The sequence below is a fragment of the Nycticebus coucang genome, chromosome 7 (assembly GCF_027406575.1).
Source record: "Nycticebus coucang isolate mNycCou1 chromosome 7, mNycCou1.pri, whole genome shotgun sequence".
In the NCBI taxonomy this organism is placed as follows: Eukaryota; Metazoa; Chordata; class Mammalia; order Primates; family Lorisidae; genus Nycticebus; species Nycticebus coucang.
The window spans coordinates 84,437,221-84,452,754 of NC_069786.1; the positions used below are offsets into that span (position 1 = coordinate 84,437,221).

The 15,534-nt window shown below is 34.3% G+C and overlaps 1 protein-coding gene across 3 annotated transcripts in view; it reads right to left on the reverse strand.

Annotated features, from left to right (window-relative positions):
• Positions 1-2,947: 2,947 nt before the first annotated feature.
• The window catches only part of TFPI (tissue factor pathway inhibitor), a 62,637-nt gene continuing 50,050 nt past the window's right edge, over positions 2,948-15,534 (reverse strand). For 2 of the 3 annotated variants that reach the window (XM_053597829.1, XM_053597830.1), the window contains exons 7-8: positions 3,933-4,112; positions 2,948-3,198 (exon numbers count right to left, since the gene is read on the reverse strand). In XM_053597829.1, the coding sequence (XP_053453804.1) occupies positions 3,092-3,198; positions 3,933-4,112 (287 nt within the window). In that variant the 3' untranslated portion in view covers positions 2,948-3,091. Of the gene's footprint in view, positions 3,199-3,932; positions 4,113-11,829; positions 14,552-15,534 lie in introns of those variants that run through there. The other variant, XM_053597831.1, reaches the window with a different exon arrangement.

A 15,534-nucleotide genomic window follows, 5' to 3' on the forward strand; every position in this document is an offset into this window, starting at 1 on the left:
CTGTGAGGTTAGAAAATAAAGGCAAAATATATTGGGTAATAAAACCAAGCCGCTAGATGGACTGAGTTATAAAAACTTTATATGAACCACAGAATCCATCCATCTTAAAGTCAACACCTCTGGCCTTAGTGGTTTTGTTGCTCAGGTATGGGTATTTGTTATTCAAACATGAAATAATTGGTAGAAATACATATGTAGCAAAGTAACTGTAGAATGTATAAATCATTAAGGGATAGTGGCTATTTTGCTTGACAAATAAGAAATCATAATATGTGGATGTGCACTTGTAATTAAGAGGGAAATTATCAAATTCTAGCTTAAGGTCTCTCTATCTTTGAGATAACATGGAACACTGAATTTGTTTTTATGTACCAAAACATTTCCTGAGTACCTCAATCAGACTTTATGATTTGGAATACTATACTATACTTCTCATAAAGTAAAAAATAAAATTATTAGAGAAGTTTTAGCATAAGCTGTTAATTTTGAATACAGAGAATAAGCAAAGTAGGTAAATACACATATTTGCCATACAACATAATTTTATATAAAATTCACAGTTAGATGCATTTCATTATGCATAATAAAGGACGACAATACCATCAAAACTTCTTATTTCAAAACATAGTAAAAATAATATTTACATGCATTATACATTGCAAATTATTTCAGTGTGTCTTTCTAAGTGATGAACCAATGAACTCAATAATTACTGCTGAAGAAAGCAATTAGTCAACGCACCAATATGCTGTTTGTATATCCTTGGTGGCAACTTGCCATTTGACTTAAGGAGACTTTTCCATGCAACAGAATATATTTCATAAGAGTTTTTGGTTTCTAAAAATCTCAAACTTTACAACAAAGACCAAATTAAGGCAATTGTGTACTGGACATTTTAAAATAAGATATTACATTTTCCTAAAGATGAAGAAACTGACATTATTTTGTAATTATATATATATTTTTTATGCCACAGTTGAAAGTGATTTGTAATTATATGTTAGGACTTTTCATACTCCATCTTGAGACAAATGATCTGTAGCTGACAATAGCTGTACCCTGATGTCAGATGAATGGCCTGGAGGGGGTCAGATTTTTAAATAGGAAATCAGCAAATTAAGCTGAATAATTCAGATTGTATTCAGTCAACAGTGACTACTTGTAACCAAATTGAAGTAGTCAGGAAGGAACATATGGCAGATTAAATCCAGAAATATATATTAAAGTTAAATTGTGGAAGTGAGGGTTGTGTGGTTTAAGTACTAACTAGTGAGTCTTTGGGGGATTTTGAGTAGTGGAGAAATACAAGAAATTTTGAGGAATAACTCAATAAATACTTAAAGGATACAGTAAAGAATAAAAACCTTGGGTGTTAGATGAATCTTTTGCAAAAGGAAATAAGAGGGTTCAGAGTCTATGGTATATAAAGGGAAATAAGAAAGAAAATTTGAGTTCAAATTTTCAAAGAACAGAATTGTAATGCTATTGCCAGAAAGAAGTCATGGAGATAAGCCAAATGGATGAGGTGATAAGTTGTTTCTAAATCAGATTTAAGTATGAAACTTGAGGTGAATGCTACAGAAACTGACATGTCATAGAGGCTGTTGAGATGCCGGACAGCACACGGCTCAGCAGAGAAAGACACAGGTCTGGATTTTGTAAATTAACTCCAGAGAAATGCTAACCCTGAGAGTGAATAGCCCATGGATTTTCTAGAAGAAATCTTTCCTGCTGTTCATTTTTTCTTCCATACCAAGGAAATACTTTTATGGAGCATGAATAACTAGTTACATGGTGTACAAAGCCTAATGATAAATGAGTAAATGTCAGGAGATTTAAATATTCTTACTATTTTTAGTAAGAGAAAATTTTGTAAATAATAAAATTAGGAAGGATGTATAAAAAATTTCATTTTGATTGCCATTAATTTTTTTCTTTTTCATAAAGTATCTTCCTTTTTGAGATGTATTTAACACACAATTATTCAATCATCTTGACTGATAGAATGGGATATAGTCAAACAACAAAAAGTTAAACCAATCTAAATCAGGCAGGCACATGAAGTAGAGTTGACTGTTCTTTGTTCAAAGAGAGTTTAGGTCAATTTTGATGGAAGAACTGTACAAAAGGAGAAAAGGTATGTCTAGGGAGGGAAGCACAAGATAGAATTGTATTATTACTAATTTTTTACAAATGAACAATTGAGTGACTTTTATCAGAGCAGGTGTCACTATTTTAGACGTGAAATCCAATAAGTTATTGTTTGTTAATAGATGTATTTCTTTTTCTTTCTTTATTTCTTTCCTTCTTTCCTTCTTTCCTTCCTTCCTTCCTTCCTTCCTTCCTTCCTTCCTTCCTTCCTTCCTTCCTTCCTTCCTTCCTTCCTTCCTTCCTTCCTTCTTTCCTTTCTTTTTTTGAAACAGTCTTATGCTGTTGCTCCTCCTAGAGTATTGTGGCATCAGACCTCACAGTAACCTTAAACTCTTGGGCTCAAGTGATCCTCTTGCTCAGCCTCCTGAGTAGCTGGGACTATAGTCGCCCAGCACAATGCCTGGCTTACTTTTTTATTTTATTTTATTTATTTATTTTTAGCAGGAAACGAGTCTCAGTTGTTCAGGCTAGCCTTGAACTCCTGAGCTCAAGTGATCCACTACCTTGGTCTCCCAGAGTACTAGGATTATGGGGTAAGCTACCACTAGGATTATGGGGTAAACTGTATTTCTTAATGTGGTCATAGGCTGTAAAGGAGATCATCACATGCATAATCAGAAAAAATCAGTGAAACGGTAGAAGTGAACAGGTTTGATGTGGTCAACAGTGTGGTAATTTATAGTTAAATGACAGCTAGAAAAGAATAGAGAGAATACTAAATTCACATTAGCTGGTTAATAAGTTGTAGACCTAGAAAAGCATTGCGACCAGATAAGAGAAGAAACTGATGCAAATGTGTTAGTAACAACTACAATAAGTACAGAAAATTACTTCATGAACATAGACATTTACAGTATTTAGCAAAGAAAAAATAGAAAGTCAAGTGAAACATTCTATGTAAAATATTGAGTGGAATTAGTGTTCAAATAACATAATAAATTTATGTCTTTTTCACAAAAATTTCTTCATATGTTATTTTCATTGGCTGCTTCTTTCTTTTTCTTTTGGTTTTAATTAGTCCTCCTTTAGATATTCTTTGGACGAAACCTACAAGAGGAAAAGTAATACATTTAAGTGTAAAAAGTAACAGAGTAGAGCACTTTATCTAAAATGTTCTCAAATCATCTTTTAATATTTAAAATTAAATATATGATTAAAATAAAACCTTTTATTTGCCAATATCTTTGTGTAGGACAAGCTACTTCTAGGGACTCATTTTGCATAGTATGAATTAGTAAAAATGGATAAGCATGTGGTTGTCTTTTATTAATATCATGTAGTTCATCTTTAGTTAATAATCTCTGCTAGCTTTATTTTAAAATAATATAAATATATGGTTGATAGAATTATAGAAGCTTTATATTTGCATTTACTATTCTTTCTATCCTATTATAAACATAGTTTCCTTTTTATATTCAGAAGAAATTAATAAATATATTAAAGTTTTATGCAGTAAGGAAAGTATGCAGGTATTTTGATATCATCATTTAATATAAATGCTGAACATTTAACATTGAACAAATAACATACTTAATTGGCCTTGCACGGCTTCTTTTTCCACATGATATGAAGACATAATTAAGTGGAATTACTGTTATATATCCAGCATTATTATCTAAATGTATTAGAAAATAGAACATTTATTTTAAAAGTCATACTTCATTTCTTATAATAAAAAGAACAGGTCCATGATATTTTTAGTAGCTTAAAATTCATTTATAATTTCAGTACAATTGTTATTTCAAACCCTAGTGAATTAATGGCAAGGATATCTTCTATACCTTTTTTACATGTCCTCAGGCATGCCTTTTTAGAAGTAAAATTGTTTTCATTTCCTCCACATCCACTGTACTTAAATAGGCGACATTTCCCAATGACCGAATTGTAGTAGAATCTGTTCTCATTGGCTTGACACAATCCTCTGTCTGCTGGTGTCAGACACCATGAGGGCCCATGAAATTCTACAAATGCCAAGAAAACATGGTAAGCCATGCGTGACAGTGCATCTGAGGCCTTCATATTTTTTTGTAGATTACTCTTGTGGTATATCTATATAAAAGAGCAATTTGAATGAATAAATGTAATGTTTAATAAAAGTCACGTATTTCAATTAAAAAATGCTTAACTAATTCCTGAGTGTTCACTATAATGAGATCTTTCTCCAATTAATTATAAAGAACTCATTTTCTAAATGGAAGTATATGACCATACTTTATATGAACAAACTAACTATAACCACTATTCAATAATTTACCTGCTGAAAATTTATTTTATATGTGTTAATATTTACATATTATTAACATGAATTTCAACTTGGACAAAAAATTCTGATGAGCACAGTTTTTATTCATTGTGTGACAAAAACACTGAAGTTGGGGAAGAAGTTTAGTCTCTTAGCTATAAAGATCCTAAGTAATGTAATACAATACTAATTTAAAGTGCAGGGATTCACATGTAACAAGTTTTACCTTTAAGTTTCAGAGAAGACATCCAGAAGATGTATTTGACTTACTAATAACATTTTTCTGGTGAGCTGAATCATCACTTCTAGATGAGCTAAATGTTTTTGCTAAGGAAGCAATATTGCTAAAGCCAGTAAAATGAAACACTGGTTTGGACCATACATGAGCTCATCTGTCAATGGGACCAATGACTTTCCAAACAAAACAGAAAAATGCGGCCAGAACAATATGAGGCAAAAGAGAAAATTAGTTTTAGCTCCGTAGCAGTTTTTAGTTCCTTTAGGAATTCCTGATACTAAGGGGAAACTCTGCAGTGGTAACATCCAAATTGTTTGATGCTAATAAACCAGTACTGCAAGTAAGTTGTTGGGTGGTGAGGAATCAGTGTAAGAAAACTCAAGACTAATGTCTTTGCCAAATGATGAGCTGTGATAACAGTGAATATTGATGAAGATTTGCTAGATTATTAATATTGATAGAAAACAGAAATTTGAGAAATCCAGTCGTCAATGAAGGCAAACGGATTGTGCAGAAAGCAAAAGAAGTCATTTGGAAAATAACCCATGATGAACAGACCATATAAGAGAATGAATTAAATGAATGAAAAGGAGAAAAAATTAAAGTGACATAGACATTTTTACTATCTCTTGCCTTCCAATAATTTAAATAAAGGTTAGGTTATCTTAATATAATAACTTACCCAATGAAGAAAAAAAATCTCTAGAAAATATGAGGGAGAGTGAATGTGATGAGAAGAATTTACAAGAAGAAATTTTAGAAAGGTAATATCTCTTACCAAAATTCAAGAACAATAATCACAGAAAGAACACTAGACTTTATTTATGTCTGTGACAAGACATATTCATGATGATTTTAAAATAAACTCTCAGGATCTGTACAATGCAAACACTTGTTAAAAATCATGTAGTCCTTTATGTTTTACCTATCAAATGAGGAGATTATAGTCCATTATTTTAAAATACATGCTATCGTATATACTTGAGGTTTTTAACATTACATATGAATATTAATAGTAAAATGGTTACTATGGTGAAGCAGATTCACATGTTGATTATTCTCACAAACTTAAAAATTTCCTGTGAAAAGAGCAGCTAAAATCCACTTATTTAACAAAAATCCCTAATACAATACTGTTTTATTAGCTACAGTCCACATATTGTCCATTAGATCTCCAGACTTGTTCATTTTTCATGCAAGCTACTTTGTGTCCTTTGTCATAATTACGTGCCGTAATAAATCAGTGAAAATGCTTTTGGTGAGAATGTTTACTAACCATTCTATAAAATGTTGACTTTGACTATCACTAAGACTAGTTTACATGAGAAGATTTTTCTTTTTTTTTTTTTTTCATTAAATCATAACTGTATACAATGATATGATTATGGGGCATCATACACTCACTTCATAAACCATTTGACACATTTTTATCACAGTGGTTAACATAGCCTTTCCGGCGTTATCTCAGTTACTGTGCCAAAACATTTACATTCTACATTTACCAAGTTTCGCAAATACCCCTGTAATATGCACCACAGGTGTGATCCCACCGATTCCCCTCCCTCTACCCACCCACCCCCCTTTCCCACTTCCCCCTATTGTTAAGTTGTAGCTGGGAGAAGATTTTTCTAACAGTCTAGAAGAGTTAGGTTGTATTGTATAAACTTTTCCAATGTATGTGACGTGGATTCGTATCATTCTAGAACCTAGAATATTAAAGTGTTATTAATTGCCATCACCTTTATCTCATGAGCTTCTGAAGTAATCCCCTATGTTCAGAAACAAAAGAGATGCACTAGAAGAAATTGGCCTAATTTGAGAAAACAGAGGAAATTGGTTATTTTTTCTCATCAAGCATCCACAGATGCTTCAAAGTAAATGCTCATGATAAAATGAAATATGACTGAAACATCAGTTTCACTTCAGCATTTTATACACAAGATGTGTCAGCCCTCAGTAAGTTGCAGATCACATATATGAATGTTATCTGTAAGCTGAACCCTCCTTTACCAATGTTTGTTGTTATGTCTCAATGGCAATGCCTGACCTAAAGCTTCTTTATTCCAGGTTAGAGTTCATTTTCTGGTAACAGAGAGCAAATTCCTCCTTCTTTTTCCCCATATACATCCTATACTAAACGTGGCCCCATAATAAAATCAAGGATTTTTCAAAGTGAGGTCAAGGGATCCTAGACCACCACTTGAAAACAAGAACAATAATGGACTTTTGCAGTGGTGCTAAAGCCATGGAGCACATGCCACTGATGGGGGGGGGGAGACATATCCTAGTTTCAGTCTTCCTTTGACAATTCTGCCATTGACCAAACCTACTCAGAAGCTAGAGGAAAAGGGTTCCTTATAAAAATGCATAAGGTAAGGAAGCCGTTGGATGGAGAGCAGACAGTTTGCCAGCACAGATGCCAGCAGAGAAAGCTTCACAACCAGATAAATTATCCAAGGAATCAGATTGCCAACACCTGACACTCCTTGTGACTTCTGAATTACAGGATGTCTGGCATGCTGCTTCTGACAGCCTGGGATCCAGTGTGCAAGTGCAATCGCCTCTGTTACACTTGCTCTAATTCAGTGGTTCTCAACCTTTCTAATGCCATGACCCTTTAATACAGTTCTTTATATTGTGGTGACCCCCAACCATAAAATTATTTTCATTGCAGATTCTCTTGCTAGTTAACTCCAACTCAGCCTGCAGGGCATAAACACAACCCTAGAGGCATTCCCTGCTACCCACAATTTCTAACCAGTGGTTCTCAACCTGTGGGTAGCGACTACTTTGGGGATCTAATGACCCTTTCACAAGGGTCATCTAAGACTGTCGGAAAACACATATTTTTGCACACATGAACTAGCAATGAAAATAATCTTATGTTTGGAGGTCACCACAACATGAGGAACTGTATTACAGGGTCGCAGCATTAGGAAGTTGAGAACCACTGCTCTAATTGAACGTGCATGTCTGTGACTGAATAATGGCAATTGTCTGTCTCACTTCGCTTGCCTTGATTTCAGTCACTGCTTTTACAGATCATTCAACAAGATACAAATTTGACCCAGATCAATAATAAGGTTCCTAACACTAGAAAGAAGGATATTTTGATTATGGATTAAAATTATAAATAAATCACTAAACATTCTTTATTATATATACTTATGTTTTAGAAGTTTTTTTTAAAATGCAATAAATTAGCACAGTGGTTATGGCTCTGGCCATGTACACCAAGGCTGGGGGGTTCGAACCCGGCCCAGGCCAGCTAAAGCAACAATGACAACTGCAACCAAAAATAGCCAGGCCTTGTGTCAGGCACCTGTAGTCCCAGCTACTTGGGAGGCTGAGGCAAGAGAATTACTGAAGCCCAAGAGCTTGAGGTTGCCGTGAGCTATGATGCCACAGCACTCTACCCAGGGTGACACTTTAAGATTCTGTCTCAAAAATATAAATAAAAATAAAAATAAGTCTAAAAATGCAATAAATCATTAGTTAAGGAGTCTTTATAAGGCAATTATTCTTCAGTGCATGAATTTTACCTGATGTGTAATTGAATTCATTTCTCTTTAGATCATTTTAACTCTCAGCACTAAGGCTATCACTGTGTTACTATAGCATAATCTATAGTGGGAGAAAAGCAACAAAACAGTCTCTTAAGGACATGTTAGTCCTGAGAACTTTTGAGTCCTTGATTATCTGCTAGTCAAATTTCCAAAGGTACGGAAATTGAAATTTTTGCACCACATGAGCAGATAAGCTTCTTTCCAACTAGTAAATTATTCTAGATATAGATATGCACTCACCCGCTCAAAATCAGACCTTGATATCTATGCTGAAGGAAAATGTAAAGGTTTTGAAGTAATTGCACAAAGTGGGTTTTTAGGGACATTCTATAATCTTTATTCACAGAAATTTAAATATACTAAACCTACACTAATTTGACCTTTGTTCATTTTCCAAAGGTAATTTAATGATCCAATGTCATCTGTCTTGTTTCTGCCATTAGCAATAAGCTGGTTGGCTTCCATCTACAGAGTTTGTGATAGGCTTCAGAATTCAGGATCTGCTTTTTTTCCTATTAGAAACTACCATGATCTAGTGTGACTGCTGAACTGTAAGGTGGTGACCAAAGTCAGTTTTACAAGTAACATGGTTTGTGTAAATTTACTTTGAAATTTATACAGTGAACTTTGAATCTTAAACTCAATGTGCACATTTACTGCAGTGTCTTTTCCACTTTTTTTCTATTTCCATTTTTGCATGCTTATTTAGGCTTTTATTTCACCAAATTAAGTTTTATGAAATAATTCATGACCTATTGAGTTAAGTTTCTTGTCTTCTTGTCTAAAGCATGATTTTCTATAAATTATTTTTGTAAAACTTTGAAAAAATGCAAAAGTTTAGGGAATGTAAAACAAAATTACTCCATAATTTGATTCCTGTGCTTTAATCACTATGAATAATATGTTTGTCTCAACGTTGTATGCAACGTATCAGTATACTGTTCTATGATCTTATCACTCTACTGTGTATTATTTTGTAGATACGTCTCCACATTTTTTATAGATATTCCTCATTCTTTTTAATGCATGTATAATATTCTTATGAATCGATTATAGTACATTTATTCAATTTATTACTCATGGATACACAGATTAATATTTTTTCAGTTCCACACATGGTTTATGAACATTCTTGAACATTGGTTCAGATACTTCTAGTGGAAATATTTTTAAAATTAGTGTTATGTGCTGAGTGCCGTGGCTCACGCCTATAATCCCAGCATTTGGGAGGCCAAGGCAGGTGGATTGCCTGAGCTCATGGGTTCAAGACCAGCCTGAGACAGAGTGAGACCTCATCTCTAAAAAATAGCCAGGCATTGTGGTGGGCACCTCTAGTCTCAGCTACGTGGGAGGCTGAGGCAAGAGAATCACTTGAACCCAGGAGTTTGAGGTTGCTGTGAGCTAAGATGCCATGGCACTCTACCAAGGGTGACCAAGTGAGACTCTGTCTCAAAAAAAAATTAGTATTATGTTAAGTCAATATTCAATTTATAATTTCATAAATGTTGTGAATTTTCCACTGAAAGTTTTTATAAATGTATACACTCACAGTAGTATTTAAAAGTGTCTAATTTTTTTTTTTTACCAAAACATGGACTTTGTTTTCAGTTATTTATCATAAACCACTTTTTTTCTCTCCCTTCACTAAAAAAAGTAGAAGGGTATTATGTGGAACAAGTAATTGCTTATTGCTTCTCAAATGTTTTATGAAATATTAGTCCATTGAATCTAAGATACCATTGATTTTAAGATGGATTATTGTGGCCGGGCATGGTGGCTCACACCTGTAATTCTAGCACTCTTCGAGGCTGAGGCGGGTGAATTGCTTCAGCTCACTAGTTTGAGACCAGCCTGAGCAAAAGCAAGACCCTGTCTCTACCAAAGATACAAAAACTGAGGCAAGAGGATTGCTTGAGCCCAAGAGTTTGAGGTTGCTGTAAGCTGTGACGACACGGCACTCTACCCAGGCAACAGCTTGAGACTCTGTCTCAAAAAAAAAAAAAAAAAAAATTGGGTGCCTGTGCTCAGTAGTTAGGTCGCTGGCCTCATGCTCCAGGCCTAGTATATTCAAACTCAGCCCAGGCCGGCTAAAAAAAAAAAAAAATAGCCAGGCATTGTGGCAGGCATCTGTCAGAGTCCCATCTACTCAAGAGGCTGAGGCAAGAGAATAGCCTAAGCCCAAGAGTTTGAGGTTGCTGTGAGCTATGACACGATGGCGCACTACTGAGGGTGACAAAGTAAGTCTCTGTCTCAAAGAAAAAAAAGGATGGGTTGTTGTTTTATCCACTACTTAAAAACAAATATTATGCTATTACACATTATCAGTTATAATGTTAATCCTGATATTAGAATCATTAGAATCGTATTAGAATCATGATTAGAATCATGTTAAAATGTGGGAAAATATGCATCTTAGAACCAATAAAACATTACCATTTATATTTTCATGCCAACACACCAAACTCTCTCACACACACAGAGACATAACAATCACATATAAATGACGAGTGAAAATGACATATGCTCTCCATTAGGCAGAAGGCTTAGAGGATATGCAATCAGTGGAAGAGTGAGTACCACTCAGATAGTTCTATGAGGGAGCAAGCTTAGATGTTTGCTAGGTTTAATTTTAGGAAAGATTCTTTTATGCTGAGCTTAGGCTATCTTGTGAGGGCTCCTCTAGCAGAATGGGTTACTTTGTAAATTCTGGGCTATCTCAAAAGCAGAATTCATAAAGCAGTACAGTGGGACACAAGGCTGGAAAAGCACATTTGGTGGAAATGAAGAGGGTTATTTTCTTGCATACTAACATATTTGGATTTTATGATGCAGACATTAATGAGCCACAGAGGGTACTGAAGTACGACAGAAACAAAGTTCTGATAGCTTTTGATAAATGAAACAAACTCAACCAGGCATGTATAGGTTGAACCCAGTTTTTTCAATAAAGAAGAATTACAAAAGGATCCCAACTAAGCCAGTTAGGGCGTGGCTAAAATTAAGAACAAGATTAAGTTTGGGCAGGGGGAGCGTTAGAGATAATTTTAGTGTGTCTAGACCAGTTGACTTAGAAATTGAAATATTTTTCTAATGTAGTATGAAATATTCTTTCAGAAAAATTCTTCTTGTAATAATTTTTTAAATTGTAATTTTTTTTGTAGCTTTCTTTCCTTGTAGCATGACTTAGAAAAATTAGTGAATGAAGATGAAATTGTAAACTATATCCATGGATTAGCCAGCATCTAAGAAAACAAATACCAGATGAGGGGTGGAAGTTAAAATTCAGATTTTGAGAAGACAGAGTATTTAATTTTGATATAGTTTAATGGAGGCCTCTCATAACTCTTTGTTCAATAAAAGATAGACATAGAAATTATTTATCTATCTCCTACCCTTATTGGACAGGAATGTCTGTAAAGGGTAAAACCACCCTATTATTTATAACCCATATACTGTTAGTCCTTGTCATAGTTCCTGTTATGTAAAAAGTACTCAGTGTTTGTTGACCTGGACTGAAATTTAAAAGTATACAGATCTTCATCTCAGGTCACAAGATAAAGTTGGAAATACAGGTTTACAAACCCTCCAATTCCAAATAAGATCCAAAGACACAAATACATTACTTTTATTTTTTTAATAATTTTTGATTTTTACAAGTGTTATGTATATTATTTCAGGTAATCATAGCATAAAATATATTCAATGAAGGTACTTCAGTTCAAAGTTATAGATGTTAGTTATAGTAAATCATCAATAATAAAATGCATATAAGTAATCCTTCTAATTATTTTATTTTTTCTACTGCAAGTTCAGATACAAATGGGTGATCACCATAATAAAACTCAGGAATTAATATTTTGAGCTCTTATTGTGTGTGAAACACTGGGTTAAGAGGTTTATATATCATTACAATCTTCACAAAGTTTTCATATATTTCTCTTACATATAACAAATGAAGAACCTGAGGCTGAATGAAGTGGTTTGATTTTTTTCAAGGCCATAATGAGTCTTCAAATAGCAGAACTGGAATTAAAAACCATAATTGTCCATGCATAGACCCAATGCTCTTTACCATTACAGTTAGTCATTCTGAAAACAAACTAAGAAAATTATTTTAAAACTTCTATTTCATAACCGATCTCCAAATTCCCTCATCTTTGAAGCTCAGGTTCAGAATGTAATAGATGCATCATACTGTCAGTTGCATACATGAAGTTAATGTTTACTAAGTTTGAAAGGGAGAGAAAGGTATCTAATTAAAATAGGTCAGTAGATAAGGAGGCTAGAAACAAGTCGGAAGCGAAGCAGTGCTGGACCAAATAATATTAGATAATTAGAGAGTTATCACTTGAAGGCAAGAATTTTTGGATTGGGATGTTGGACGTGGACTGATTCCAGAAATGACACACCCAAATTCCATACTTTTATGCGTGTGATCACTCAGACTTGCCCTGGTCAGTGAGATCCATTTAATGGTAAAAGATATGATCAAAATCTAGAAACCTCACTCTGCTATATCCATAAAAATACAGTTGAAATTTTCCTAATGGACACTTGTTTTTTTTTTTTTTTTTTTGTGGTTTTTGACCGGGTCTAGGTTTGAACCTGCCACCTCCGGCATATGGGACTGGCACCCTACTCCTTGAGCCACAGGCGCCACCTGACACTTTTTATATCAATGCTTCTCAAGTTCATTTCTGCAAAGATCGTTCAGTATTCAAATAGAAAAAGAGGAGAGAATTACACACTACAGAGAGTAGTAAAGACTTTTCTTAACTATGCTACCTCTTTCCTAACCCTCCCTATAGCAATTAATAACAAATTCATATTATAACAAGGATTTTTATTGTTTTTACAAATTAAAAATTTATTAAATTAGTGTTATTTATTAGTTTACACTTTGTGTTGTACTAATTTATAAATAGGTTTTGGTTTATGGTTGTATAATGAGCACAAGCTTATGGCATTTCTTCCTACTGTTTTACTTATTAATACAAACTGATATTATGTAAAATAATTTGGGTTACAAATCAAAAGTTGGTTATTTTTCTTTTTAAAATATGTTTGTAGTTTGGCATGGTGGTTCACAACTGTAATCCTAGCACTTTGTAAAGCTGAAGCAGGTTGATTGCTTGAGTTCAGGAGTTCAAGAGCAGCCTGAGCCCATATATACTAAAAATAGAAAAAGTAGCCAGGTGTGGAGGTGGGAGCCTCTAGTCTCAGCTACTTGGGAGGCTGAGGCAAGAGGATCTCTTGAGCCCAAGATTTTGAGGTTGCTGTCAGTTATGACACCGTGGCAGTCTACCCAGGGCAACAGATTGAGGCTCTGTCTCAAAACCAAAATCAAACAACAACAAACCCCAACATCTGTGTATTAGTCAAGCTGGAGAAATATTTGTCTGGAGGACACTTAATAACTAAGGGAAAAAAAAGATCTTTGTTAAGACTAGAAATGGTCCAGGAAGAAAGGGATTAGAAAGGTAGGCGGTGGTCGGCTAGGGTGACTGCATTTGGACGGCAGCAGGTCTGGCAGAGGTGACGTGCCACATTTTTGTTCCTCACCAGCACTCCTGTCAGGAAGTAGAGGCTTGATGGGTGCTCTCCAAAATCTGTTATCTATATTTGGAAAGCCAGCTTGTAAGGAAATCAGCTGAGGAGGCTCCAGATGTCCTATGAAGGCATATTTAGATCACGGTGGATGTTTTTCTGCCTCTTGGTCTGAGAGCACATTATGAAAGGAAGGATACGGATTTAGAACTATGGAAGTGGAATATGGATGAAGTGAGGTTTTTCAGAATTGTCCGGAGTACTCGTGATTCACTAGGGTCTGCAGCAGAATGTGTAACTCTTTAGTTGATGGGGGACATTTTCTTTTCACAATATTTCCATAGTTGCACTATTCCTCCACGCGTAATCATCTCAAAAAAGAGGCCAAATGGGTGACAACATTCTCTTGCAGATCGGGAAATTGACTGTATCCACGATGTTGTTTGGTTGTCACTGAAGTCTTTTCTGAGCGTAACACCTCTTCCAGCAGGACGATGTTAAAAAACACTGAGAATATTAGTTTTTCTTTGGTAGTTAAACATTTATGAGTGAGATGTAGTGAGACTATACTAAATATGCATGTAAATATTATTAATGTCATTAAAACATTATTAATGTCATGCTGTCGAATGCAATACATAGACATATAAATATTAAGGATATCCCCAAAGCACAAATATTAGCATGTGCACAAAATGCTATCCAACCCTAAAAAGAACATGGATGCGTGAATGCAGAAGGCGTGCAGAAAGACTTGGTACATGTGATCGGCATTCTTCCAACCATCATTTGTTCCTTCTTTTGTAACTGTGAATCATAAAAAATTAATAAATAAAAACTGTGAGTCATCTGTCCTGTGCTTAACACTGAGCTAAATGATGGGAGTGGGGGCTGTCTATAAAATATATATACATAATCCTTTTCTTCAAAAACCTTACAATTTAGACAGTCAGGCAGAGCAGATAAAACATCAAATGCTAATGGATCAAAATAAGAAGCCCTTGGAAAGAGAGAAAGAGGTTTCATTATGGTAGTGAAAGAGTAGTTTAGAAAAGAAGGTGAGGTGGGCCAGGGAATTTTAGGTATAAAAATCACATAAAACTTTGTATGAATTGAGAGTAGATAGTCTGTGTCATGGATGGACAGAAAAATTTTGTTGACAGCAAGAAAATCTGGAATATGTAGCAGGGTAACATATAATGCAGAAAAATTTAAGCCAAGTGGATGACAGAAAATTAACACAGAAGGAGTACCCTCATTAAGCCTGTGTTTGTTTGTTTTTATTTTTAAACTTTTCTGTAAAGGAAAAGGGATATGTAAACTTGTTTGATTAAGTTTATTTGATTAAAGGTAGCCTACCCATAACATAATGGACGAATAGGATTAGGACAGTGATGTCAAAAAGATCATATGTAATTCATGTTACCTGTGATACTGTCTCTCTGTCTCCCTCTCTCTGTCTGCTCTCCTTCTATATCAAATGTATTGTACTTGACCTATGTAAGATATCTGATTATCTGATGTATATTACATAGAGTATTTCAGAGTGATGCTGAGCTCAGTGATATCTATCTGTATCTATTTATCTAATTCACACCTACATGATGTGACCTGCTTTGCCCAAGTCAGTATTAGTCATGATTATTATTTTAGAATGTCATGTTCCAAAATATATGTGATTAAAAATATTGAAATACTCTTAAAGACTAAACTATTTTTGAAGGCCATTAAAATGACAATTTAAATTTTTGTCAATGCATAGATATTTAAAATAGATATATAACTTAACA